This window comes from Petaurus breviceps, unplaced genomic scaffold (assembly GCF_028583685.1).
Source record: "Petaurus breviceps papuanus isolate PSGF00001 unplaced genomic scaffold, PetGlider_PUasm1.0 156, whole genome shotgun sequence".
Classification (NCBI taxonomy): domain Eukaryota; kingdom Metazoa; phylum Chordata; class Mammalia; order Diprotodontia; family Petauridae; genus Petaurus; species Petaurus breviceps.
The window spans coordinates 7,476,065-7,501,467 of NW_027185720.1; the positions used below are offsets into that span (position 1 = coordinate 7,476,065).

Here is a 25,403-nt window from a genome sequence, read left to right on the forward strand (position 1 = left end):
ACTCTTCTTTAATTTTGCTTATCATTAATAGAAGTTGGCCCGGTGATTCCACTGGAATTGGGGACCTCCTTTCTACCTGTGCCACGTTGCCATGTTCTCTGCAACTTCTGATTTCAGAGAGCTGAGGCACCCACAGGAGAGTGCCTTGTCGACTACGTCATAGGCAGGACCTAAACCTAGATCTCTCTGACTCAGAGGCCAGATAATAATAGTAACCCAATTCAACAAGTCAATTTGAGTCAATAATAGGGACTTATTCATTGCCTGCTATATGCCTAGCTCTGGGCATACAAAGAAAATCAAAAAAGGAAGATAGCTCCTGCCCTCAAGGAGCTTACATTCTAAGAGAGGAAACAATATAAGAAAATACAGGACATCAGGCACTTAGCACCCACCCAGAAACACCTGGCCGTGTAACCTTGAGCAAGTTACTTAACCCCAATTGCTTAGGGGCGGCCAGATGGCTCAGCAAGTAAGAGCACGGGCTCCAGTGTCGGGATGACCTGGATCAAATCCGGGCTCAGATGCTCAGCACCACACCCAGAAATAACTGGCCGTGTAACCTTGAGCAAGTTACTTAACCCTGATTGCTTTAAAAAAAAAAAAAGATACAGGACAAAATGCATGGCAGCTAGGGCTTCATGCACCTCCAGCTGAGTCTTGAAGGAATCCCCCATCATGACATGGCAAACCACTCCAATGTCTTTGCCAAGAAAGCCCCAAATGGGATCCCAAAGAGTTAGGCTTGGCTGAGACAAGTCCACAACAACAAAATAGCTAAAATTGCATGATAGAGTCAGGATTCAAGACATCTTGACAGGCTTGGGACATTGAACAAAAGAAAATAATGAAGTTCATTAAAGATAAATGTCAGATGTTGAACTTGGGTTTAAAAACTCAACGAGCCAGGCACAAGCTGGAGTAGATGGCGGTTTTGCCTGGAAAAATTGGAGGGCATTCTTGGACCAAAGCCTAAGTGGACAGTATGACAAGGCAGCCAAGACGGCACAGTCAGTCCTGGGCCCCATTAGGGAGCCACAGAGACCAGGGGTCAGGGAGGGCTTTGTCCTGCTGCTCTCTGTTCTGGGTCAGAGCGTATGGGAGCTTTGGGTTGTGTTCTGACCATGATGGTTCATGCTGAACAGGGATCCTTGGAAGAACAGGCCTATGAATGGGAAGTGTTAGGGAGCTTACTGGTCCACTCCAAGTATTTGAAGAACTGTCTTATGGAAGAAGCATTAGGCTCATTCAGCCTGGCCCCAACAGTCATGAGTAGGATCAGAGGGTGGAAGGTACAAAGAGGTAAATTTAGGCTAGGGAGCAGGGAGAGAAAATTTCCTGTTGATGAGAGCTGTCCAAAGGTTGTGGAATGGCCTGCCCAGGGAAGTGTTGCCTTCCCCGCTCTTGGGGCATTTCAGGCAAAGGTGGCAGGACCACTTCTCAGGGATATTGTTGAAAGGATGCCCGTTCAGACAGAGATTGGACTAAGTGCGCCTCTGAGATTCTTTCCAACTCTGAGACATTGAGCCTTTGGAGCTGGGAACTCTCTGGAGCATTCCTTCAGACAGATCATGTCAGAAGGTCAAAGGATAATAAGATTTAGAACTAGAAGAGAGGGACCTGAAGGATCATCTAGTACTGGGACTCAGAAATGGGAATTCGTTTGAGGTTACATTGGTAGTGAGAAACAGAGCCAAGATTTGAACCCAGGTCTTTGGATTTCAGGTTCAGAACTCTGCCACAGCACACAACCCTCTCTGCTGTTTTTACAGATGAGGAAACTGAGACTCTAGTGGAGTGCCCCAAGTCTACCCCAAGGGGGGAAAGGTAGGATTGGGACTCAAGCCCAGGGCTTCTGACTTTCCAAACTCAGCCTTCTTTCCACTATTCTGTGCTGGATTTTTACCAAGATGGCAGACAAAGCCTGGAATTATAAACAGCCAACCAGAGACTGAGACTTCCCCATAATTAAAACAATAATATTTCATTTACTACACATAAAACTGAGACTTCGCCCCAGGGCAGGGAAATTTAGAGGGCTCTAACTGCATGTCTTTTCCCCATAGAAATAACTGAGCTTAACGTTTGGTTAGTAAGAATAATGAGTTCCCATCAGAAGCTGCCAGATGGCTCTCTACCTCCCTCCCTTATGAGGCCCCACCCAGCTGAGCTGATTCATTAACTGGCCCTGCTCAGCAATGGTCTTCCCAGAGTTGGCCAGTGTCAGGGGGTTTATGTTTACTCCACACCATGGGGCCTCCTCATAAAACCAGAGCCTCAGAGACTGTCTGCGTGCTGAGGCCTCATTTATAGATGCGGAAACAGACCTTTCTTGGGGACTGGATTTGAACTCAGGTCCTATGCGACTTATTTCAACATTCTTTCTATTGTACTACACTTTCTCCTTGTGTACAGAGGCCTGAGGTGTCATGGCTCTCAAATCCATTTCTGGGGCTTGTCCAGAGCACCAGAAAGTACTAGTGAAGACTCCAGTGTTTGTTTTCTTTGTGAAGGGCTGGCTGTTACTTATTGGGTAAAGGCAGCCTGGTGGCTAGAAGGCCTGAGTTCCAGTCCTGTCTCAGAAAGTCACTGGTTTTGTGATCCTGGACAAGTCATGAAACCTCAGTTTCCTCACCTGCAGAATGGGGCTAAGAATATATAAGGTATGAGCTCTTTTGAAAACATTAAAGTGCCATAGATAAGTGGGAGCTATTACTTTGGCCATTGTTCTTGTTGCAGAGGGCCTGTCGATGTTCACTGGGTTGTTCAACTCTGTAGTAGAATGCCGTCCCTGAGTACATTCATCGTTCAGCTGAGAAATCTCTCATCCCTAGAAATCCTTCAACAGAAGAGCCCCATTTGCTTTAGTATAGGTGGTATAGTGGATTGAGTACTGGGCCTGGAGGCAGGAAGACCTGAGTTCAAATGTGACCTCAGACACTTACTAGCTGTGTGACCCTGGGAAAGTCACTTCACCCTGTTTGCCTCAGTTTCCTTATCTGTCAAATGAGTTGGAGAAGGAAATGGCAAATTTCTCTAGTATCTCTTCCAAGAAAACCCCAAACAGGGTCATGAAGACCTGAACACGACTGAAAATGATTGAACAACAGGATTGTGGATTTATCTCTGGAAGGGACTTTAGAGGGGACCATGGAATCTATACCCCTCATTTGGCAAATGAGGAAACAGAGTTACAGAGAGGTTACAGCACTAGTCCAGGGTCACATGGGTAGAGTTGACCCCAGGCCTTCCCGACTCCAGGTCCAGAACTCTGTAGCTCTGTCTCAGGGCAGCGACTTTTCTTGGGTTCTCTAGCCACCAAGCTTTACTGCACACGTTATTCTATCATTCGCTCCCTGTGCCCCCAAAACTGATGTGGGGCTGTTTGTCTGTGCAGGTGTCTCTGTTTACTCTAAGACAGCGAAACAAAATGCCCTTTAATGATGAGAAGCGATCGGTGAACGATGACCCCACGAGTGACTCGGACTCTTCACGGATGTCGGAGAGCGTGGCCTCCCTCAGTGACTACGAGTGTTCTCGGCAAAGTTTCACCAGTGATTCCTCAAGCAAGTCCAGCTCCCCAGCCTGTAAGCAAATGGAGACATTGTCAGCCTTGGTCCCAGCAGGCCTCTTCTCTAGGAAGCAACTGAGGTCCAGAGAGAGGAAGGTCAGCTAGCTAGTAAATGTAGGGCCAGAGACGGCCTCCCTGGAATTATCCCCCCTTTCCCAGCACTGCTATTTATAGCCGCGTCAGTCAGTCAGTCAGTCAGCATTAAGCACCTACTATGTGCCAAGCTCTGCGCTAAGCTAGATACAAAAGAGGCAAGAGAGAGTCCCTGCTCTCAGGGAGCTCATAGTCTAATGGGTGAGATGCCATACAAACAGCTATCAATCAGTAAACATGTATTAAGAGCCTACTGTGCTAGGCACTGTGCTAAACACCGAGGAGGCAAAATATTCAAAAGACAGCTCCTGCCCTTCAGGAGCTTACAGTCTAATGAGGAAGACAACATACAAATATATGCAAAGCAAGCTCTATGCAGAATAAACTAGAAATAATTAGGAAAGGGAACACCTCCAGACTTTGGACTTTTGTTTGAGTCCAAATAAAGTCCTTCCCGTGGGGCACCTTGCTTGGTTGCCAAACTCACAGTAAGGGGGAACTTGGTGCCAGCCTTGCTCTGGGGACGAATTAATGTTTTACATCCCCCCCCCCCCCGTGAGATTTTTAAGTGTCTTTGCCCAGAGCAATGGTCCAGCCAGGAAGTGAAGTAACCAAAGGGTTTTCCTGGTGGTTTCAAAAATGGTTTCACATGTCACCCCAGAGAGGCACCAGAAAATGAAATCAGTAGTACCAGCAGCAGGGGCAGCAGCAATTTTTTGTTCCAAATTTCTGATTTCATGAATGTGGGCAGACATCATCCAATCCTCAATTTAGAGCCTGAGAGACTTGCTTGGGGTCTTGAGAGATCAAGTAACTTAGCTGGGCTCACCCAGCCAGTAATGGGACTTGAACCCAGGTCTTTTTGCCTCTGAAGCTGACCCTCTCCTCACTGTTTACCACACTACTTCTCAGCAGTAGTAGTAATAATAAGGATAGCATGAGCAGCTAACATTTATACAGTTCTCTTAGGCAAACAGAGTACTTAAGCTCCATTATCCCATTTGATCATTGGCTGTAAGACACAATTCAAAGAAAGTAATTTCTTGGGTATCAGCTAACAGGTGTTTAATCATTTGTTTCTTTCCTGTGATTTATGCATTTTAAAATTTTATTTATTTTGTTATTATTTCTTTTCAGTGTTCATTTTAAAAAATATTTCGAGTTCCAAATTCTTTCCCTCTGCCCAGTCCCCTACCCATTGCAAAGGCAAACAATATGACATTTCACTTTAACATGCAAAGTCATGCTGAAGATATTTCCATATTGGCCATCCAACAAGCATTTATTTATTATTTATAACAAGTGCTTATTATGCACTAGGCATCATGCTAATAAGTGCTGCAGAGACAAAGGCAAAAATATGCTTCCTGCCCTCAAGGTGCTTACAGTCTAAAGAGGGAGAAAACATGTAAATAAGTCCAATGTACATCCATAGACATATAGATAGTATAAATGGAAGGAGGTATCAGAAAGAGGGCACCTTTTGTCCATCTTTATATGCCAACAGGTCCTGAGGTTCATAGACCATTGATTGGAGCTCAGAGGGATCTCTCAGACCCTTCCTAGTCCTCAGTTCACAGAGCTGAAAACTATGGCCCAGAGTGGCTCAGGAGTCAAGGTATCATAAAATAAAATGCCTTGAGATTCCAAAGCAATTTCTGAAAGAAAATTGGAACTTAGGATCATAAACTTAGAGAACATAGATGTGAGTAAGACCAGTTCCTACCTTTCACAGGAAATGACTCCAGTGCCCCATAGCATATAGAATCAGAAGGGACCTTGGGCATCCTTTAGTCTAATCCCCTCACATTAAAGATGGGAATTAACTTGCCTTACGTCACTGAAGGAGTTTAGTGATCAAGGCAGGATTGGAAACCGAGTCCTTTGACTGTGTCCCTCCAGAAAATGCTTTGTTAGCCATAAGACAGTGTAGAGTTAAATCCTTCAGTGGTTTCCCTGTTGTGGGCCTTTTCTTTACTAATGCAGGTCATGGCTACTGCAGGCCTGCATAGACAGTTTCGTGAGTTTCTGTAGCTAAAAAAGCTGCTCTGATGAGAAAGCTCCAGATTGAGCCTGCAGCTTCCTGTGGAGAAGTCGACAACCCAACTCTGCTACGTTGCATGCCCACCCTTGTGAAATCAGACTTTAGGTGGTTAGCCTGATATGGTTGACTTTATTGCTTTTTGGGGGGAGGCCAATTTCAGCCCTTTAAAACATTTTTTAAAATCATAGACTTAAAAACTATCAACAAAACAGCTGAATAAATGTAATTAAAAATTCTGGACTTAAATACCCCAAAAAGAGAATTATAATAAACTAATCACAACACAAAAAGATTCCATGGATCTCCATTTCATGCCACTTGACCTTCAAATAAATGTTCAAGATAAGGGATAAGACTTCATGTTAAACCCTTGACATTGAACAAAATAGCCCCAAATAAAGCATGGTGATATCCACATATGCATTATTCTCCTGGTTCTGCTCCCTTCTCTCCGCATCAGTTCATAGAGATCTTCACAGTTTCCTCTGAAACGGTCTGCTTTGTCAATTCTTATGGAAGAATAACATTATTTGTATGGTATATTATATTCATATATCCCATATAGGATAAGGAAATACAGAAAATTCTTAAATGAATTCATACCACTTAAGAGTAACAGGACCAGAACCACATATAAACTCAATTGAAAATCCATACTCTATATTCCAAAATTCATATATCACATCTGGTGTATGAATATAATTCAATATATGTAGAAATAGAATCTGGCATATCAGGGCATATTATATTCATATGGCATAATTTGTATATATACACATATAATTTTACATATAGAAGTAGACTTTGATATACCATACTATGCATGATATATGATTTTCATACAGCATAATTTATATATATGTACCTATATACTTTGATATCTATAGAAGTAGAATTTTATATACTATACATATTATATGCTATAATATATACTATGTATTATATTCATATACCATAATATATATGTTATGTTCCTATATTTTAATTTGTATGAGTTTGTATATGTATGCGTACATATTCCCGTGTTGTAATATATTAATATACTTTAATTTAATTAATTAATATTAATATATTAATATACTTTGTGTGTGTGTGTAGCCATATCCTAATAGGATAGCCACATTTCTGTTTCTCTCTATTTATTTACTTTGCCACCCTGAAAAGAGCTGCTCTAAGGATTTTTGTATCTATGGTCCCTTTCCTTTTTGCTTTGATCCCTTTATGCCTAATGCTGGTATTATGTCTGGGTCAAAGGGCATGCCTAATTGAGTGCTCTTACACAAATCGACACTATGTCCTTGACCCTGTGAGCTCATTAATATGGGTGTTGCCTCCAGTGATGTACATGGTGGCCTCAGTCACGCACATTCTTCTACACCTGGGAAACAAACAGGCCTTACACCAAAAAAGGAGTTTGGGATGTGTCTGTCTCCCAGTTATCTGCTGTTTTCAGTCATGGCTTTTTCAGTACGATTGTCAGTGTGCTTCTGCTATTCTCTGCTTTGACTTCATTTAATCTTCCCTATGTTTCCTTGTAGTCTTCATTTGTTATTTGTATGGCATCATCATATTACATTCTCCAATCCTTGGAAGACAGATCAATCCTGTTTAGTTTTTGATATCACAAATAAAGCAGCTGTAAATATTTTCATTCAGACAGGCCCCCTTTAAAAATGATGTATTTAACATCTTCCTTTCTTAAGCCTAACCCTAACTCTTTTTTGTAGATGTGGGGGACTCTGATATTGCATAGTCTGTCAGACAGGGTTAGTATATTGTTGGATTTTTACTGAATTACTTCTTTCCCCTCTTTTTAAAATTTGTTCTAAGGCCAACTCACTTGGTAAAGGGTGAAAGATGTGGAAATGAAGGTGATGTGGAAACAAAAGATACTGATCTATTTTTCCCTTGGGGACTGGATTTCCCTGTCTTGCCCTCACTGAAAGTACAGTGGATACTTACAAACTTAATCCCATTGCTGATTGGCATGGGAGCTTTGGTCTGCTCTGTTGCCAACCCTGGTTGCCCCTCCTCAGGCAGACTGGCAGTCCCCCTCCATCCCAGTGACTCACCCAGTTGGTTCTAAACTAAGTTTGAACCAGCTCCAGCTTAACTCACTGCGACTCAGAACTCCTGAGCTCAAGAGATCCTCCTGAGTTGGCCTCCCCAGTAAGGGGATCAGAAGCATGTTCCAGCATACCTAGCAATACATTTTCTGAAATTATCTGTTTAGAATAAAATGCCAGAAAAAGCCAGTTCTGTGACTGATTGCAATATAAAACATTTGTACCACCTTCTGTTCTCCCCACCAATGCCCTTGAGAGCCTGACTCCCCTGCAGCCCCACTAACACGGAATTATCCTATGGTTTGCTATTTTTAAAATGTGAAGTTTTTATAGTTTTACTAATGTTAGCCTTTTGTCTTTATGGCAGAGTAATTTCCCAGCATGCCATCTCCCATTGAGCCATTCTTTTAACAGGAAAACAAAGCAATTGCATCTCAAAGCATATGATACATTCTAACCAATAGCTACCCCCACTTCCTGTCACCTTCCCTTATAGAGAGACCAATGGGAGATGGATTTCATTATCTCTTGCACCTAAGTGCATCAGTATTTCATCAGAGTGCTGCCCATGTTTAAGTCTTCTGAGCACTTAGCACAGGGTCTGACACATAGTAGGTCCTTAATGAATGATTTTTGACAGTCATTCAATAAATGTTTATTAAACACCTACTATGTGCCAACTACTGTGCTAAGCCCTGGGGATAAAAAAAATAAATAAAAAACAAGACAGTCTTTGCCCTCAAGGAACTTGTAATCTAACACAGAAAGACAGCAAACAAAAGAAAACTGAACAGGTCAGAGCACTAGAGGTGAATGAGAAGGGGACAGAGATCCCCTACTGGGAGCATGATGGAGAAGTCCAAAAGCCATGTGACTGGTAGAAGATGGGGAGCAGAGAAAGGCTGAGCCCCTTTCTCAAGTAGAAGTCCTAGAGCCCATTCCCTTGCCCTCCAGCCAGAGGGGCCAGTCAGCAAGGCAGAAGGGACTGAGGAGATGGGAGTACCTTCAGTCTTACAGGATAATGAGAGTTCCCAGTCATGAGTTTCCTGGGCAAGGAAGGTAATGGAGAGGTCCAGAGAAGTCCCAGACCAGTAGAGCCAGCGGGGACTGAGGACTGTCAGTCAGTCTTTATTGCCCCATGTTTGACTGATGGACAGTGGTTATAATTTATATTATTAGTAATAATTAGTATGGCTAATAATTAGCAATAAATATAATTATATTATTAGTATAATTTATATTAGTGTTGGAAATAGTAATTATCAATAATAAGTATTACTTATTATTGTAATATGTCATTAGTATTATATATAAGTATTACTAATAGCCATAAGTATATATGATCAAGTATATTACCAGTAATTATCAATCTTAGAAATAAGGATTACTAATAATTGTACTATTGGTGATACTTTATATTATTATCACCATTGTGTAAATGATTATTCTGCTTCTCCTTTATTTTCCTTCTTATCAGCTCATGTGAGTCCTCAGTTTTCCTCCTCTTCCTCATTTCTTATGGCTCAATGATATTCCTTTACCTTTAGAGACTGTAGCTTATACACACACACACACACACACACACACACACACACGGGCACCTACTTTATTACCAGATTTTTTTCCCAACTTTTTTCAGTCTGTCTAAAGTAATTTAAAAAATCTAGTTTTATTACTTCCAAGGTCAATGAGTAAGAAAGATAGAAAAAGCAACATGGCGGAGTGGGTAATATCCTCCTTTTTAGATGTGAATCCTCAGCACTTAGTATTACGTTTGGCACATAATTACTTAATATGGGCAGAGTGTTGGGCTTAGAGTCAGGAACTCCTGAGTTCAAATCCTGTCTCTGATACTTCGTAGTTGTGTGACCCTGGGCAAGTCACTTAACCCTGTTTGCCTAAGTTTCCTCATCTGTAAAATGGAAATGGCAAACCCTCCAGTATCTTTGCCAAGAAAACCCCAGAGGGGGTTACGAAGAGTTGAGCATGACTGAAACAACTGAACAACAACACCAAAGTACTTAATGAAAGTTTTTTCATTCATTCATTCATTCATTCATGCATTCATTCATTCATTCATTCATTCGTGGCTAGCCTTTGGAATTAAGAAGACTTGGTTAAGTGTTCCCTCTGAAATAAGCCATGTGACTCCCTCCCAGCTCAGTTATCTTGTAGCTACCATGTGTATACTTTGTATATTTGTGGGGGGATACATGTTTTTCCCCCCAATAAGAATATTATCTCCTGAAAAATTACTCTTTCCTCTTTGTCTTTGGAGCCCTGGTCCCCACCCAGTACATTTATAAATTCTCGTGGATTGATTGATTGACTCAACCTCCAAATTGCACTGGTACAGGGAATTTTCACACTAGAAGTTTCCTACACTGATGCAAACACAAGTTTGGGCCAAATAAGAGAGAACAATCATATAACAATCATTTCATTAAGTAATTACTATGACCCAGGCATTGGGCTAAGCCCTGAGGATACAAAGTAAGACCAAAAAAAAAAATCCCTGCCCTCAAGGAACTTACATTTAGAAGAAAGACATACAGGATAGAGTATTGTGTGAACTTCAAGGTGTGGGCAGCTAGGGACAGAAGCCTAGACCTGGAGTCAGAAAGACCTGAGTTCAAATTTGGCCTTATTTAGTAACTGTGTGACCCTGGGCAATTCACCTCAACTCTGTTTGCCTCCGTTTCCTCAACTGTGAAATGGGAATCATGGTGGCACCTATCTTCTGTGGTTGTTGTGAGGATCAAGGAGATAATATTTGTGAAGCACGTAGTCCATGTTTAGTGCCTAATACATGATTGTCATTATTTAAAGAAGAAAGATTTTGATCAGAATATAAGCGGTATCAGGATGTGGGAGGGTCAGGTGTGAGGCCACTGCTCTCCAGAAGTGAGGCTCTGTGTCACCCCTGGACTTCTTGCCCCTTTAGCTACAAGCCCGCCCAGAGTGGTGACCTTTGATGAAGTGATGACTGCCGCCAGGAATATCTCCAACATGACTCTCGCTCACGAGATTGCTGTAAATGAGAACTTTCATGTCAAACAGGGAGCCCTGCCTGAGAATAGGTGAGTGATGTGTATCTGTGTCTCACCAGAGGCTTTGAGTCCGAAGTCGGGCCCTGGACAACAGAATCCATTTCCGTGGTCATCCAGAATCTTCTCCCACTTGGGGGACGGTTAATCCCACGGGAGGTTGAGCTGCTTGCTTGCTTAGGCCAATGGCCAAACATTTTGGTCTGGGCTATTGGGCACTGGGGTCAATTCTGGGTGCCAGAGTTGATCGATAGGCAATGGGGCATGGTGGATAGGTCACTGGTCCAGGAGTCAGGCAGAACTGGGGACAAATCCTGCCACAGACACATTATTATGAATTGTAACCCTAAGGGAAATCCCTTCTCTGCTTTAATTCCCTCCTATGTGAAATGAGAAGTTTGGGCCCCACAGCCTCTTGGTTCCCCTCCAGCCCCAAGAAAAATACCCATGGCAGCCATTTCTGCATTGCTTTGATGTCTGCAAAGTGCTGGGTGCATTTTATCTCCCTTGAACCCTTCAACAACCTTAAGACGTTGCCTTAACAAGGATTATGAGCCCCGTTTTACGGGTGGCAAAACTGTGGCCAGAAGGAATCATAGCCCTAGAGCTGGGAAGGGCCTCAATGATCAGCTAGTCTGACCACTACCTACATAAGGAGACTGAGCAAGGGAAGGTAAGTGACGTCTCCAAGGTTATACATGTAGTATGTGTCAGTCGGGATTGGAACCCAGATCTTTGTGGCTCTCCAAAGCCCCAAGAACCACACTACCTTCCTGGCAGGGAGCAGCTGCTCACAGTATCTTAAGATACATTAAGGGTTATAAGGGAAATTCTTTGGGGAGATGAATTTTCATCTCTCCTGGCCCAGTTGATTATTTTATCTTTTTCCTTTCCCTTGTTAAGATTGTGAAACGTGCCAAGGGGCGGAACTTGAGGAGTGTTCTGTTTGATAGCCTATAGACTCTAGGCTTAGAACACCCCGCCAAGGCACTCCCCTCCCCCAGCTGTGAGGGCAGGGCTGAAGCCGCCCACCTCTGGCAGCTGCTGCTTCCCCACAGGAAGCCTCAGATTGGGGATCAGGCCGACTTGAACAGGTGCTGGCACCCCTGAGCTGAGCTTGGCAGGGGGATGTGTGTCCTGGGGGACTAGAATCTCTTCTGGCTGGTATTCTAGCCTCTGGGAAAGGCCAGTTGAGCAGATTCTCACACGGTGATCTTTCTCCCAGCTTGGCAGGTCGAGTGAAGCATATCGTTCACCAGGCTTTCTGGGACCACCTGGAGGCAGAACTCAATGAAGATCCTCCCGAGTATGAACATGCCATCAAACTTTTTGAAGAAATAAGAGAGGCGAGTTGGCAGCACTCTGTGCCCTCCTTCCCTGCCCCACGATCAGCTCTTCCCCTGTCTCCTGCCCTCTTTCCTCCTCCCTCCCTCCATTTCTTCTCATGCCATTCTTCTCTCTTTTCCTTCCTTCCTCTCTTTATTTTTCCCTCCCTTCCTTTCTTTCCTCTTTTCCTCCCTTACCTTCCTCTCCATTTTTTCTTTTTCCTTCACTTTCTCTCCTTTCTCCCTCTTCTTTCTTTTTCCCTCTCTTCCTCTCTTTTCCCTTCCCTTCCTTCTCTCTCTTTCCCTTTTCCCCCTTATTCATTTCCTCACTTATTCTGTCCTTTCCTCTCCCCTCTTATCTCCCTCCCTCCTCTCTCCTCTTCTCTCTCTTTCTCCCTCTCTCTTTCTTTTTCTCCCTTTCTCCTTTATTTTTCCTTCCCTTCCTTTCTCTCCTTGTCCCTCCCAGAACTCCAGCTCTGCCATTTACTGCCTGTGTGTCCTTGAACAAGTCTCTTCCCCTCCTTGGACCTCAGTTTTCCTAAATGTAAAATGAAGGGGTTGGACTAGTTGGCCTCTGTGGTCCTTCCCAGCTCTGGATCTGAGATCTTAAGTCACTTCCCATCTTCCCATCTCAGTTTCCTCAGCTATAAAATGGGGAAGGTGGAGCTGCCTAGTTCTGAGGTCCATTCCAGCTCTAAGACTGTCATCAACCCATCAAAGACTTTATTTTTGCTCCTCATGGCAAAATTAGAGAGGGGATCTTTCTCTTTTTCATCTCTTCTCCCTTCTTTACCACCTTTCCTTTTCTCCCTTCTGTCCCCACCTAGAGGTACCAAGAGCTTAACTTACATACAGTGCTTCAAAGCAGTGTTTCCCAGTCTGTAAGTCACAGACCCCTGGAGAGTCACAGAGTTATGGCAAAGGCTGTCATCCACCCATCCATCTGTCCATCCGTCCATGCGTCCAGCCACCCATCCATCCACCCACCCGTCCATCCATCTGTCCATCCATCCATCCATCCGTCCACCCACCCATCCATCTATCCACTCATCTGTCTGTCTGTCCATCCATCCATCCATCTATCCATCCATCCACCCATCTGTCTGTCCATCCATCCACCCACCCACCCATCCACCCATCTGTCCGTCCATCCATCCATCCATCCATCTGTCTGTCCATCCCTCCCTCCCTCCATCCATCCATCCACCCACCCATTCGTCTTTCTGTCCATCCATCCATCCATCCATCCATCTATCCATCCATCCATCCACCCATCTGTCTGTCCATCCATCCATCCATCTGTCTGTCCATCCATCCATCCATCCTTCCATCCACCCACCCATCCACTCAACACATATGTAATAAGCGACTACTATGTATCTGTCAATCTCTGTACTAGTTGCAGGCGATAGAAATTGAAACAAAAACCACTTCTGCCCTCAAAGAGCTGACATTTTATTAGGAGAGAAAACATATGCTCTTCCCCACCAAAAGCAGATACAAAGTAGATAGAAGAAGAGGCCAAGTATTATTTTAATCTTTAGTTAGCGAGTGTATCTTTTGCCTTTTTTGTTGCCTTTCCTTTTTTTGTTTTGGAGTGGGGAGGAGTCTGGCCCTCCGAATTTATCAGTGTGAACAGTTCCTTCCACTCTTGGGCAACTCCTGAGTAGCTTAGTCCTTGAGGGGCCTGGGGGGGGGGGGGGGGGGTTCTGGGCCTTGGAGGTGGTCCTGCAGGCAGAAAGCTCCAGAGCTGGGAGGGGCCTCCGAGGTCACCTAGTCTGGTTGGCCCTGCCCTCAGAGAGCTTACATTCTCCTGGGGAGAAACTTGCATTTGGTAGTGCCTCAGACTCCAGACATGGAACCGAGCCTTCTTGGACTCCATGACCAGCCCTCTCTTCTCTGTACCGTGCTGTAGAGTGAATCAGTCAGCAAGCGTTTATTTATTCCCTGCCGTGTGCCCTGCACCGTGCCAAGAGCTAGGCATAGAAAGAAAGGCAAACCAAAAAGCAGTTCTTGCCCTCAAGGGGCTTACATTCTAATGAGGGGAGACATGAAAGCCACATGGTGAGAGGTGTCAGCAAGGTGGATCATTAGGTCTCAAAGGAAGGAAGGTTAGAGAAGAAGGAGTCAGGGCCAGCTACAGGATCTGCGTCTCCTACATGGGTCCCTTAACATGGTGTGTTGGTCTGACTGCTACCTAAATTATCCTGTTTTCTGCCATAGCTTTTGGGCTGAAAGGAACCATCTATTCCAGCCCCTTTATTTTACAGATTGAGGAAACTGGTGTAATTGGCTTGCCTGTGATCACACAGCCAGAAAGTGCCTGAGCTGTTGTGAGAGGCAGTGTGGTGTAGTGGGTAGAGAGCCAGCCACAGGACCAGGAGCGCCAGGGTTCAGTCCTGCCTTGGGAACATACTGACTGTATTACCTTGGACAAGTCACTTCCTCTCTGTGAACCTTAGTTTCCTCTTCTGAACAGTGGAGGCAATAATTATATCTCCTCCAGGATTTTAGTCAAGCTATAGAGAGATGACAGAAATAAAGTGTTTTTCAGTCGGTAAAGTTCTATAGAAATGTCAGTTATCATAATTCTTATTTTACATGCAAAGTGACTTTCCCAAGGACACACAGATAGTAAATGCCAGAGCCAAGGCCTCGTGACCCAAAGTCTGCACTGTAACCACTGAACAACACTACCTTAGATAACTGCCTAGTGGAAGAGTGCAAGCCTGGCCTGTCTGGTGTTCTCAGAACGCCGTGCCCTACAACCTGCCCTTCTGCTTCTGCCAGCTTATCTGCAAAGGTTTTGAAATGGTGCCAGGAACTCTGGGTGATCTGAGCCCTGCTGCTTTTAGGCTTGCTATATTGGGAATTTGCTGCAGGGAAAGTGATTTAGTTCAAGAGAAAGAGGGGGAAGGGAAGAAGAATAGGAAGAGAAGGAAGGGAAGAGGGCTAGGGAGAGGAAAAGGAAGAAGACAGAGAGGAAGAGGAAGAAGGGAAGAGGGCTAAGGAGAGGAAGAAGAGAGAGGGAAAAGAAGGGAGGAAAAGGAGAAAAGGGCTAGGGAGAGGAAGAAGGGAAACAGGAAAGGAAGAGGGATAGAGAGAGGAATAGGGAGAGGAAGAAGGGAAACAGGAAAGGTTGTTACTCAAGGCTTTATAGCCTGCTCCATAGCTGGTTCCATCAAAGTTGCTTACACCTAGAGTGAGCTGGCTCCCATGGGCACAGAGCTTTTTTCCCCCTTGGTATGAACCTGTGATTTCACTGGTGTAGAGAATTCACAGTCAGGAAGCCCCTGCATCCAATGCAGATTGAGCCCATCTTTGCAAGTTAGTGTGAGGTAGTGAGTTGCCTGTGGATGCAGAGGTAATGAGGGGTATGCCCCCAGGCTCACAGGTTGTTTCATAGTTTCAGAGCTCCCCAACTGGTAGGGACATCTCAGGCTGCCCCATCCAACTCTTTTACAAATGAGGGTACTGAGGCCCAGAGAGGTAAAGTGACCATTTAAGTGATCTAAGATCTAGAACTGGAAGGCCTCAGAGGCCAACTAATGCAACCATCTAATTTCACAAATGGGGAAACTGAGGGCTGGGGTGGTTAAGTAACTTGCCCTAGGAGACACAGGTGATAAATGGGAGAGAAGGATATGAACCTTTTTCTTTATTTACCAAATCCATCATTCTTTCCACTTCTAGCCCATACAGCTGGTATCCAGATAGCAGTCAGTGAGCAAACATTTATTAGATGTGGGCTGTGGGCTAGGCGTCGTACTAGGTGGGGGAAGAATGAAACAATCTCCCCTGCCAAGGAGCGTGCATTCAGTCTTGACTCTGAGGGTGGGTCCAGCCACTAGACTGTGCTGCCTCTGGTATTGTTTGATTTTTTTTTTAATTTTCAACTTGACCAGGACTAGCAAATTGAGCATTTCTATATGCTAATAATTATTGTTATTGGGCGGCTAGGTGGCACGGTGAATAGAGCACTGGCCCTGGAGTCAGGAGGACCTGAGTTCAAATTTGACCTCAAACACTCAACCCAAAAAACTAGCCATGTGGCCTTGGGCAAGTCACTTAACTCCAATTGCCCTCCAAAAAGCAAAAAAAAAAAAAGAATTATTGTTATTATCAAACAACAAAAAAAGAAGTGTACGAAACCACACATTTCCATCATATACTGATTTTTTCAAGTAGGATACAGTAATACTTTCAGCGTATTAATTCCAAGGCTATCCCATTTGTCTCTCTCTGAACTTCTTCTGTTCTATGTATTTTTCTTTCTAATGCATCATTTTCATTGTTATATTTAATTTAGAGAAAACCATCCACCTCCCAACCAACCCTTAAATTCTCTTACCTGGGTTTTTTCTTGCCTCTCTCCTCCATCACCCACAGACTCTTCTCTCTTTTCTGACTCCCGGTGGAAACCGACTCCGGACCCAGATCAGTGAGGTTCTGGATTCTGACCTTATCCGGCAGCAAGCTGAGCACAACGCCGTGGACATCCAGGGCCTGGCCAACTACGTCATCAGTACCATGGGCAAGCTGTGTGCTCCTGTCCGGGATGATGACGTCAAGGAACTCAGAGCCACTGGCAATATCGTGGAGCTGTTGAGGTTGGTGTTGGTGAGATTCTGTTCTGCAGCCTAACAAGCATTTAGAGAGTGCTTACTGTGTGCCACGCTCCCCTCAGAGCCACCCTTCCATCTCCTCTGGGGATGAGGGAATTGTCCCTGCCCTCTAGAAGCTGGCATTCTCTTCACCTCGGGTGGAACTCTTTGTCTCCGGCAAAGATTGTTGTTATTCCACTCTTGGTGACCCCAAATGGGGTTTGCTTGGCAAAGATACTGGAATGATTTGCCATTTCCTTCCCCAACAAAGATTACCCTGTATTTATTTTGTATAAGCCCATTAATGGGTGTGCTATCACTCCTATTAGACTGTAAGCCCCTTGAGGGCAAGAATCATTGGATCAGAAATCTTGAGCTGAAAGGGAACTCTCATTCTAACTACTCCATCATCCTCATTTCTCTGATGAGAGTACTGAGGCCCAGAGAAGGTCAATGACATATCAGAAGATTGTAGATTTAGAGCTGCAAAGGAATTTGGAGGCTAGCTAGTCCAACCCCCTCATTTCACAGAAGAGGAAACTGAGTCCCAGGGTGGGGTTACTTGTCTGAAGTCATACAGGCTGTCAGAGGTGGAATTTGAACTGAGGTCTTCTGACTCCTGAGGTATGACTCTTTCCACTGAAACATTCCTTTTTTGTCCTGGTATTCACCCTGTCTAGGATAGTGCTGGGCATACAAGAGGTGCTAAGTAAATGTTATTGATTGATTTCAAAGGAGGAAGTGATGTAATAAACCTCTTACCTAAAATAGAAAGCTGATAACATGGGTTCCCATTCTCTCCCACCCCAATACGAAGAATCACCCAGTGCCAAGGCTAGAAGGGGCGTAGCCCAACTTCAAAGGAGTCAGCCAAGCCCTAAAGATGAGGAATGACTTCCGAGGGTCACCCAGCAGAAACATCTGTGGGCCACAGCTCAAACTGAAGTCTTTTTTGACTCCAAGTCTATGTCATGGCCCGCTAGTGATGGCTGTTTGTTAAACTCTTGGAGATCTGAGCTTTAGAATGCTTCATCCAAGGAGGGTGGCTAGGTGGCGCAGTGAGTAGAGCGTTGGCCCTGGAGTCAGGAGGACCTGAGTTCGGTTCCAGCCTCAGACACTTAACGCCCACACAAAAATACTAGCTGTGTAACCTTGGGCAAGTTACTTAACCCCAATTGCCCTCCAGAAAGCAAAAAAAAAAAATGCTTGATCCAAGAAATTTGATTACACATGGAATATTTCCCATTGGTAATGCATGGCCCTTTTTTTCATCCTGTTTCACCATAAATGGAAGAGAAGGGAAGCAGTGTGCCAAGGGACTAGTTAGGCCCTTGTTGATTTCTAGTGGAAAGTCTCAATTCTTTTTTTTTTTTTGGCTTTTTGGAGAGGGGAAGGCAATTGGGGTTAAGTGACTTGCCCAAGGTCACACTGCTAGTTTTGTGTTAAGTGTCTGAGGCTGGATTTGAACTCAGGTCTTCCTGACTCCTGGGCTGGTGCTCTATTCACTGCACCACCTAGCCACCCCTAAGGAAAGTCTTAATTTTATTAAAAAAAAAGCTTTCTTGATACTTTTATAAAAACCATTCTAATGGGCTGTCTCTCAATGAGAGTTACCCAGGTGGGTTTACAGAGATGGACTTTGCTCTGCATCATTGGAGGAAATAGTCAGCAAGCATTTGTGGGACTAGGCACTGATACATTCATAGTTACTAGGCACTGATGTGAAGCATTGAGAATTCAAAGGAAGACCAGAAAAAAGTGTCCCTGTCCTCAAGGTGTTTACATTCTAATGGGAGAAATTAACACATAGATAACTGGGTCCATACAAGATACATGCTGACTAGACAGAACGTATTCTGGAGGGGGAAAAGACACTAGAATTTACAAGCCCCAGTATCTCCCCTCCAACCACTGCTCAACCACCAAAGCCTCTTTTGTACCAAATGACACAGTTGGGAAGCAGGGAGGAGCAGACTAGAACAATGGTTTTGGGAGTCTGCAAGGCCTGAGGCACTTCTGGGTAATCCTGTTTACTTCTCTTGGCCTTGTTTTCCTCATCTGTAAAATGGGAGGATAGCCTCTAAGGTTTGTTGTAACTCTGAATTCAGGGTCTTGTGAAAAAAAGAGTTGTCAAACAAATCAATATGTTGGGCATGTGTGACAGCATCCAATCGCTTCTTCTCCCTTTTATTTTTATTTATTTGTTTATGTGGCTTAATTCCTTTCTATTCATTTGTGACTGAATTGAATGACTCACATAGACATATTTTATCTTGAAATACGTCAAGGTATTTAAAAGGTATTTTAAAGTAGAAAATACTTATATTTATATTTTTATATATAGTTATATATTGTGATTAATATACTTACTTAATATTTATATTGTATACTTACATATAAAATACATTATATCTTATGCTGATATTTTTATAGTTGGTACTTAATTTTTTATTATGCTTAAGTAGAAAATACTTTTATACTTAATATGCTCAATACTTATATCCTGCACTTTAGTATTTTAAATATAAAATACTCTAAAATACTTAGTACTTAAGCATATATAAATACTTTATACTTAAATATAAAATATTTAAATACTATTTAATAATAAAGCATTTGTCATTAGTAAAAATTAATTTTAAATAAGTAATAAAGTAGTCAATAATACTTTAAAATGCCACACAGCCTACTGTAATATAATTAGCATTATAAACACAATATCAACATAAACAGCCATAGAATTCTTTGAAGAATTACTTCATTTTACTGGGCCATAAAATTTTGTGGGATTTTTGGGGGGGAGGGGACTGGATGTCACATATACATTTAAAACATTTTCTTCTTTTTCTTTAAAAAAATTTTATTGATGTCTTTTGTCTTTCTGTCACTTTCATTTCCAAACGTGTCCCTCCCTCCTTCCCAGCCTAGAGAATGATCCATATAACAGCAATAAGAAAGGGAAAAAAATTGGTAGTTCAACAAATCAAAGCATCTGCCATGTCTGACAGAATCGTCAGTGTTCTGCATCCATGGTTCCCTTTGGCAAAGGGAAGGAGTCTATTTCCCTCTTTCTCTGTCAAGATCAAGTTTGATCGTTAACATTTCCCAGCATTATTTTGATTATTTTATTGTTCTCCCCCCTCCCCCATTTAAATAGTTGTAATTGTTGTCTTGTCTCTTATTTTCCTGAATCTCCTTCCTTCTCTCTCTCTCCCCCACACACATACATACATACATGCATGTGTGTAGGTATGTGTATGTATGTATGTATTCCCCCCACATCTCCATCAGCCCATGCAGTTTCATAACCGAATTTCTCGACACTAGGCTTTGGCTGTGGCTTTCCTTTTTGTCCCTCTGTCTCTAATTCATTCTCATTCTGACTTTTAAGACAAATATTCCACGTACTGGACCTCATGAAGATCGACATGGTCAATTTCACCATCAAGAACCTTCGGCCCCATCTTCAGCGCCAGTTGGTGGACTATGAAAGGACGAAATTCCAGGAAATCTTAGAAGAGACACCGAGTAAGTCCAGTGTCAGGGCGTTGACTCTTAAATCGGAGGACTCAGCGGTCTTCCTTCTGTTACCTGGAGTGTGTGCCCTGAAGAATTTTGTTCTCTCTGACTGCTATTTTGTGTCCTTCTCTGTCTGAGCCTCTGTCAATGTCTCTGAATCTCCTTTGCCATCTGTCTTGGCCTCTCCTCTGTCTCTCTTTGTCTCTGTATAGATCTCACTGTGGCTTTCTATCTCTGTATGTGTCTCTGCCTCTGTAACCACATATCTCTCTCTCTCTGTGTCTGTGTGTGTATCTCTCTTTGTCTTTTTTACTGTCTCTGTGGCACTCTCTGTTTGTCTCTGTCCCTTGTGTGTGTGTCTCTCTGTGTTTGAATCTCTCTGTGTCTCTTTTATCTCTGTTGCTCTCTGTCTTTTTGTCTCTGTCTCTAACTCAGTCTCTTTGGGACAAACATTTTTCTGTCTCCAGAATCTGCATCATTCTCTTGATAAACTTTTGTTTCACTCACTAAGACTTGGCCAAACACATTTTATTCAGTTTTTAGCTATAGACCCTATGTATTTTGATGGTGAGAGTGCTGTGATGGTCTGTGTTTGGAGTGGGAAGGCCTGGTTTTGGATCCCAGGTACAATACCTTGGGCCGGTCACTTATCCCCTGGAAGCTTCCTTGGTAGAATGAAGACGATGATGCCTGCATGACCCGCCTCCCAAGGCTGTCATAAGGCTCAAAGGAGGCCACAGAGTTGTGTGTAGGCACCTTGCCAAGCTTGGGAGTCAGAAGGATGGAAAGGAAAAGCAGGCCCTGCCCTCAAGGGGCTTCCATTCTGCCAGGGGCCTAAAGCTTATCAGCAGATAAGTATATAGGGTATTAGTTCACAAGGAAAAGGACACTAACAGTTAGGGCCTTTCCTTCTGTCTTTGCCTTCGTTGGGGATGTGCTTGGCCCTGTTATCGCTGGGTCATAATCTACGAGGCTCAGTGACTTTTCTAGTAAAAGTAAAAGATAGCCAGACACAGTGGGAAGATGAGAAGACCCAGGTTCAAAGGCTGCCTCTGTCATTTATTACTTGGGTGACCTTGACAAGTCACTAAAACTCTCTTGAGCACAGTTTCCGCATCTTGAAAATGAGGGAATTATCCTGGATGGGATCCTCTGGGGCTGTCTCCAGTCCTAGGTCTGGTCCCATTTCCAAATTGTTCTTCAGAACAACCAGGCTGGGAGGGATAGCTAATACATTGTTTGACATAACCAACCTTGGAAAAGTTGTCATGAGTCTAAAACAAGGGTGATGCAATGTAATGAGGATGGATGCAATGACCCAAGGTTGAACAGCTCAGTGGAGGGGGGCCAAGTCAAGGAAGGTTGGCTTAGCAGCCATTCCTGAGATAAGAGATTTAGGGCGTCAACACACTGCAGATACACACCTCTGGTCCACAGTGTAACATGGACTCATGTCATGGTAGGCCCCAGTATGGAAACGAAACATCTGGGACACAGGAGCTGAACCCCTTCTTCTCCCCGTCAGGTCCCCATCTAGAATACTGTTGGCCATCACTTAGGAAATGAAGATAGTGAACAGTAAGGAGTCATGTGGCATAAAGATGGGTAGAAGGACCTGGGGATGTTTGACCTGCAGAAAGGAGATTCCTTATTGAGGAAATCCAGGTTCCCCTTTCTGCCAGTTGGGTCTTGGAGACAATCGAAATGCACACCGAGTGTAGGGCTCATCAGAATGCTCTCTGTCCAGAAGCTTCCTTACAGGGAGCAGAGGAGATCTCTGGGTTACATCCATCAGGGTTGGAGCTGGTGCCAGTTTTCATTTTTTTTGTGTGTATGTGCATTTTTTCGTTTCTGAGAATTTGCTTCTTCTCAAAGCCGCCTCTTAATGCCCTCAGGAACCATTGACCTTTGTCTGGTAGTGTGTGCCTCAGTCAAGACTGAAATAGATAGCCAGGTATGCTTTTACTCCGTTTTCACCAAGACAAAACATTTTTTCCTAAGGAAATGAGAGTTCGCTTTGTTGAAGTCTGGAAGGTTCAAGGACTTAGCACTTAACTGAGCCCCAGAAGGCTCAGCTGATGGAAACCATTGGTTCCTGGAGGTTCATAACTATTTCCATAGAATTTATTTTCTTTGTAATTCTGTTTTGTTTATTTAAAAACTGTCTTCTGAGAAGGGGTCTGTGTGATTAGCTAGCATTTATATTAGCTAGCAGTTTGAGATTTTCATAGTGCTTTTTGTGCAGCAGAGAGCTCTGGGCATGGAGTCTGAATGACTCCTCTTCCTGAGTTCAAATCCAGCCTCAGATGTATACTAGTTGTGTGACCCTGGGCAAGTCATTTAACCCTGTTTGCCTCAGTTCCTCATCTGTCAAATGAGCCGGAGAAGGAAATGGCCAACTACTTCAAAATCTCTGCCAAGAACACCCCAGTAGGTCACACAGAGTCAGACACAGCTGTACAACAGCAATATAAATTACATTCACTGTCTCATTCAGCCCACACAGCACTCCTGTGAGGCGGGTTCTGTTTCCATGGCCATTTCACAGATGAATGAGCTGAGGCAGAGAAAGGTTAAATGACCTGCCTAGGCGTGGGCTTCAGCAGGTACCAAGGGCCATGATGCCACCAGGAAAAGAGGAGGAGCCCCTGGCTTCTAGCCAAAGGGCTCCAGGGGAACTCGGAGCTTGGAGTCATGGAAATGGGGCCCAGATTCAGGCCATGCCGCTTGCTTCCTGTGTGGTTGGACAGACTACTTATTCTTTCTGGCTTTGCTTCAGTTTCCAAAGCAGGTATCTATGAAATAACAAGTTTGGAGCAGATGGGCCTCAAATGGTCTAAATCTGTAACCCTGGGATCCTTGTCTGACTCCCTCATTTTACACAGGAGGAAACTGAGGCCCAGAGAGGTTAAGTCACTTGCTCTGGGTCACACAGGAAAGTCAAGCCATAAGCATTAAGGTGCTCATGGGGAGGCTGGGCTCAAGGTGGTGCTTGTAGAGTCTGATCCGCTGCAAGGAAAGGAAGACTTTGATTGGACTCAGGGACGTTGTTTCCTCGGTTTACAGTTCTGTCTGTGGGCCTGGAAGGGAATTCAGAGGTCATCTGCTCTCAGCCCATCATTTGACAGATTAGGAAACTGAGGCCAAGAGGCCTAAAGTCACCCAAAGTGGCGAGGTGAGGTGTGTGTCCCCCAACTCCAAACCCCTCATTTCTTGTCCTTGTTCTCTTTTAGTGAAAGCAGTAGCAGAAGGCCTGGCAAGGCAGGGCTTTCTTTATAGCATGTAGCGACAAGGTGTTAGATCCCACACCATGTGAGAAGAACAGTTAGCAGGAATTGGAGATGGGCATCCAGCCTTTGATCAGCCTGTGCAGGCACTCCCTTCACCTGCGCAGGCCGGGGCTCATCCTCACCTTGCCCACTCAGTTCATTTTGATGGGCATTTCTTAAAGACCTGCTGTATGCCAGTCACTGTACTAAGTGCTGGGGACACAAAAATGAAGAAGAAAGACAGTCCCTGCCCTCAGGGTGTTTGCAGTCTAATGGGGTAAGCAAGCCCAGATGGCAAGGGAAAGGTAAGGCATGGTGGAAAATTAAGTCAGCTGAACTTGTGAGCCTTCTTTAAATGGAGTCTTTGAGAGGAGCCTTTGCTGGAGTCTGCCCTCCAGTTTTCCATTCAGAAGGGCAGAGAGTACATTGACTTTTGAGAACCAGGGCTGATGACGTCCTGAAGGGTAATGAGTCTCCTGGGGGCATGATGGAGGACAAGCCACGGAGGATGGTCAATCAGGAAACAATCCGGTCCAACCTCCTCATTTTATACATGAGGTCACTGAGGCCTTGATGTCTCATTGACTTAAGGCATTGTTTGAATCTGTTGATCTGGATCCGTGATTTCATTAGCGTGAGGAAATCCCAGCAAGGAAACCTCTACCAATACATCAGCATCTGGTAGTCTCAGAGACTTTGTTCAGGGTCCTTGCCTGGCATGACCCAGCAGTTAGAGGTAGGACTTGAACCCAGTTCTTCCCGACTCAGAACCCACTGTGTCACACCCTTGTTTGACCTTGGGAAAAACACTTCTCCTCCCTGGGCCCCAGTTTCTTCTTCTGTAAAATGAGATTGGCCTTTAAGGCCCGTGATGTTGCTTCCAGCTTGAGTGAACTGCCAGGCTATGAATGCACTGAATCAGAGGGTGTGGACACTTTACTGACTGGAGAACCTCAGGTGAGCCCTACTCCCTTTCTAGGCCTCAGTTTACTCATCTGAAAAAAAGAAGGCCCCTCCAGCATGAAATCTACCTTATTTCACAAAAGCTCTCACACAAGACTGCCCTCCTTCAGGGTGTTGCTGTAGGGAGGAACAAAGGAGGTTGTTTGTACATGAAATTCCCATGACTTTCTTCACTCTACCACATAAAATGCAAGCCTTGCTGCTTCTTCCCAATGCAGCTACTGTGCATCTGTATACTTTAGACTAGATGGATCCTCAGGTCCCTTCCAACCTGGGGAAAGTCTCTAGTCTGAATTTTAAAATCACACCCTGCTCTGCCCAGGATGTTGGAGAAACTGAAACCATGGGCTTGCCGTCCAGCGGCAGAGCCAAGACGGGATCTCTCAGAGACTCTAGAGTCCCCGCTGAGCCTCAGCTGTTCCCCAGAGGGAAGCAGACTCAGCTGGACCAGCTGAATTTCCTTTTGTCCTTTGCATCATGGGCTTTATTGTTCACAGGAGAGATCGGAAGAAACTTTCTCTGTAATTTGTCCGATGTAGATCAGGCGCTTAAAATACAGACAGGCTTTATCTTGGCTGCGTAATTACAGATCCAGGGTGATCTCTACAAACTATTTCAGTGAGGGCCCCCTTTATTTCAGTCTTTTTTGTTTTTCTCCAAACAGAAACTAGCAAGAGGACAGAAAAGTTGGGTTAACTGGGATGGGAACAAAGAACCGTGACATTCCAAGGGTGGGGCTGGGCACAGGAATTCAACTTGACTCAGGGTTGGCAGAGATGGGTTGCTCACAAGCTAAGGGGAGGGCTCTCTGCCTTTTTGGCTAGTGTTCTCATGGGAGAGACAAAGGGAGAGAGAGAGAGGGAGGGGGAGAGAGAAAAGGGGGAGAGAGAGAGAGAAGGGGG

The 25,403-nt window shown here is 44.2% G+C and overlaps 1 protein-coding gene across 8 annotated transcripts in view; it reads left to right on the forward strand.

Moving 5' to 3' along the window:
- TCP11L2 (t-complex 11 like 2) overlaps nucleotides 1–25,403 on the forward strand; it is a 58,972-nt gene that overhangs the window by 20,106 nt on the left and 13,463 nt on the right. For 4 of the 8 annotated variants that reach the window (XM_069081990.1, XM_069081992.1, XM_069081987.1 and 1 more), the window contains 5 exons: nucleotides 3,398–3,587; nucleotides 10,719–10,854; nucleotides 12,047–12,167; nucleotides 16,536–16,756; nucleotides 20,142–20,278. In XM_069081990.1, the coding sequence (XP_068938091.1) occupies nucleotides 3,431–3,587; nucleotides 10,719–10,854; nucleotides 12,047–12,167; nucleotides 16,536–16,756; nucleotides 20,142–20,278 (772 nt within the window). In that variant the 5' untranslated portion in view covers nucleotides 3,398–3,430. Of the gene's footprint in view, nucleotides 1–1,771; nucleotides 1,828–3,397; nucleotides 3,588–10,718; nucleotides 10,855–12,046; nucleotides 12,168–16,535; nucleotides 16,757–20,141; nucleotides 20,279–25,403 lie in introns of those variants that run through there. The other 4 variants (XM_069081994.1, XM_069081995.1, XM_069081993.1 and 1 more) reach the window with 2 other exon arrangements.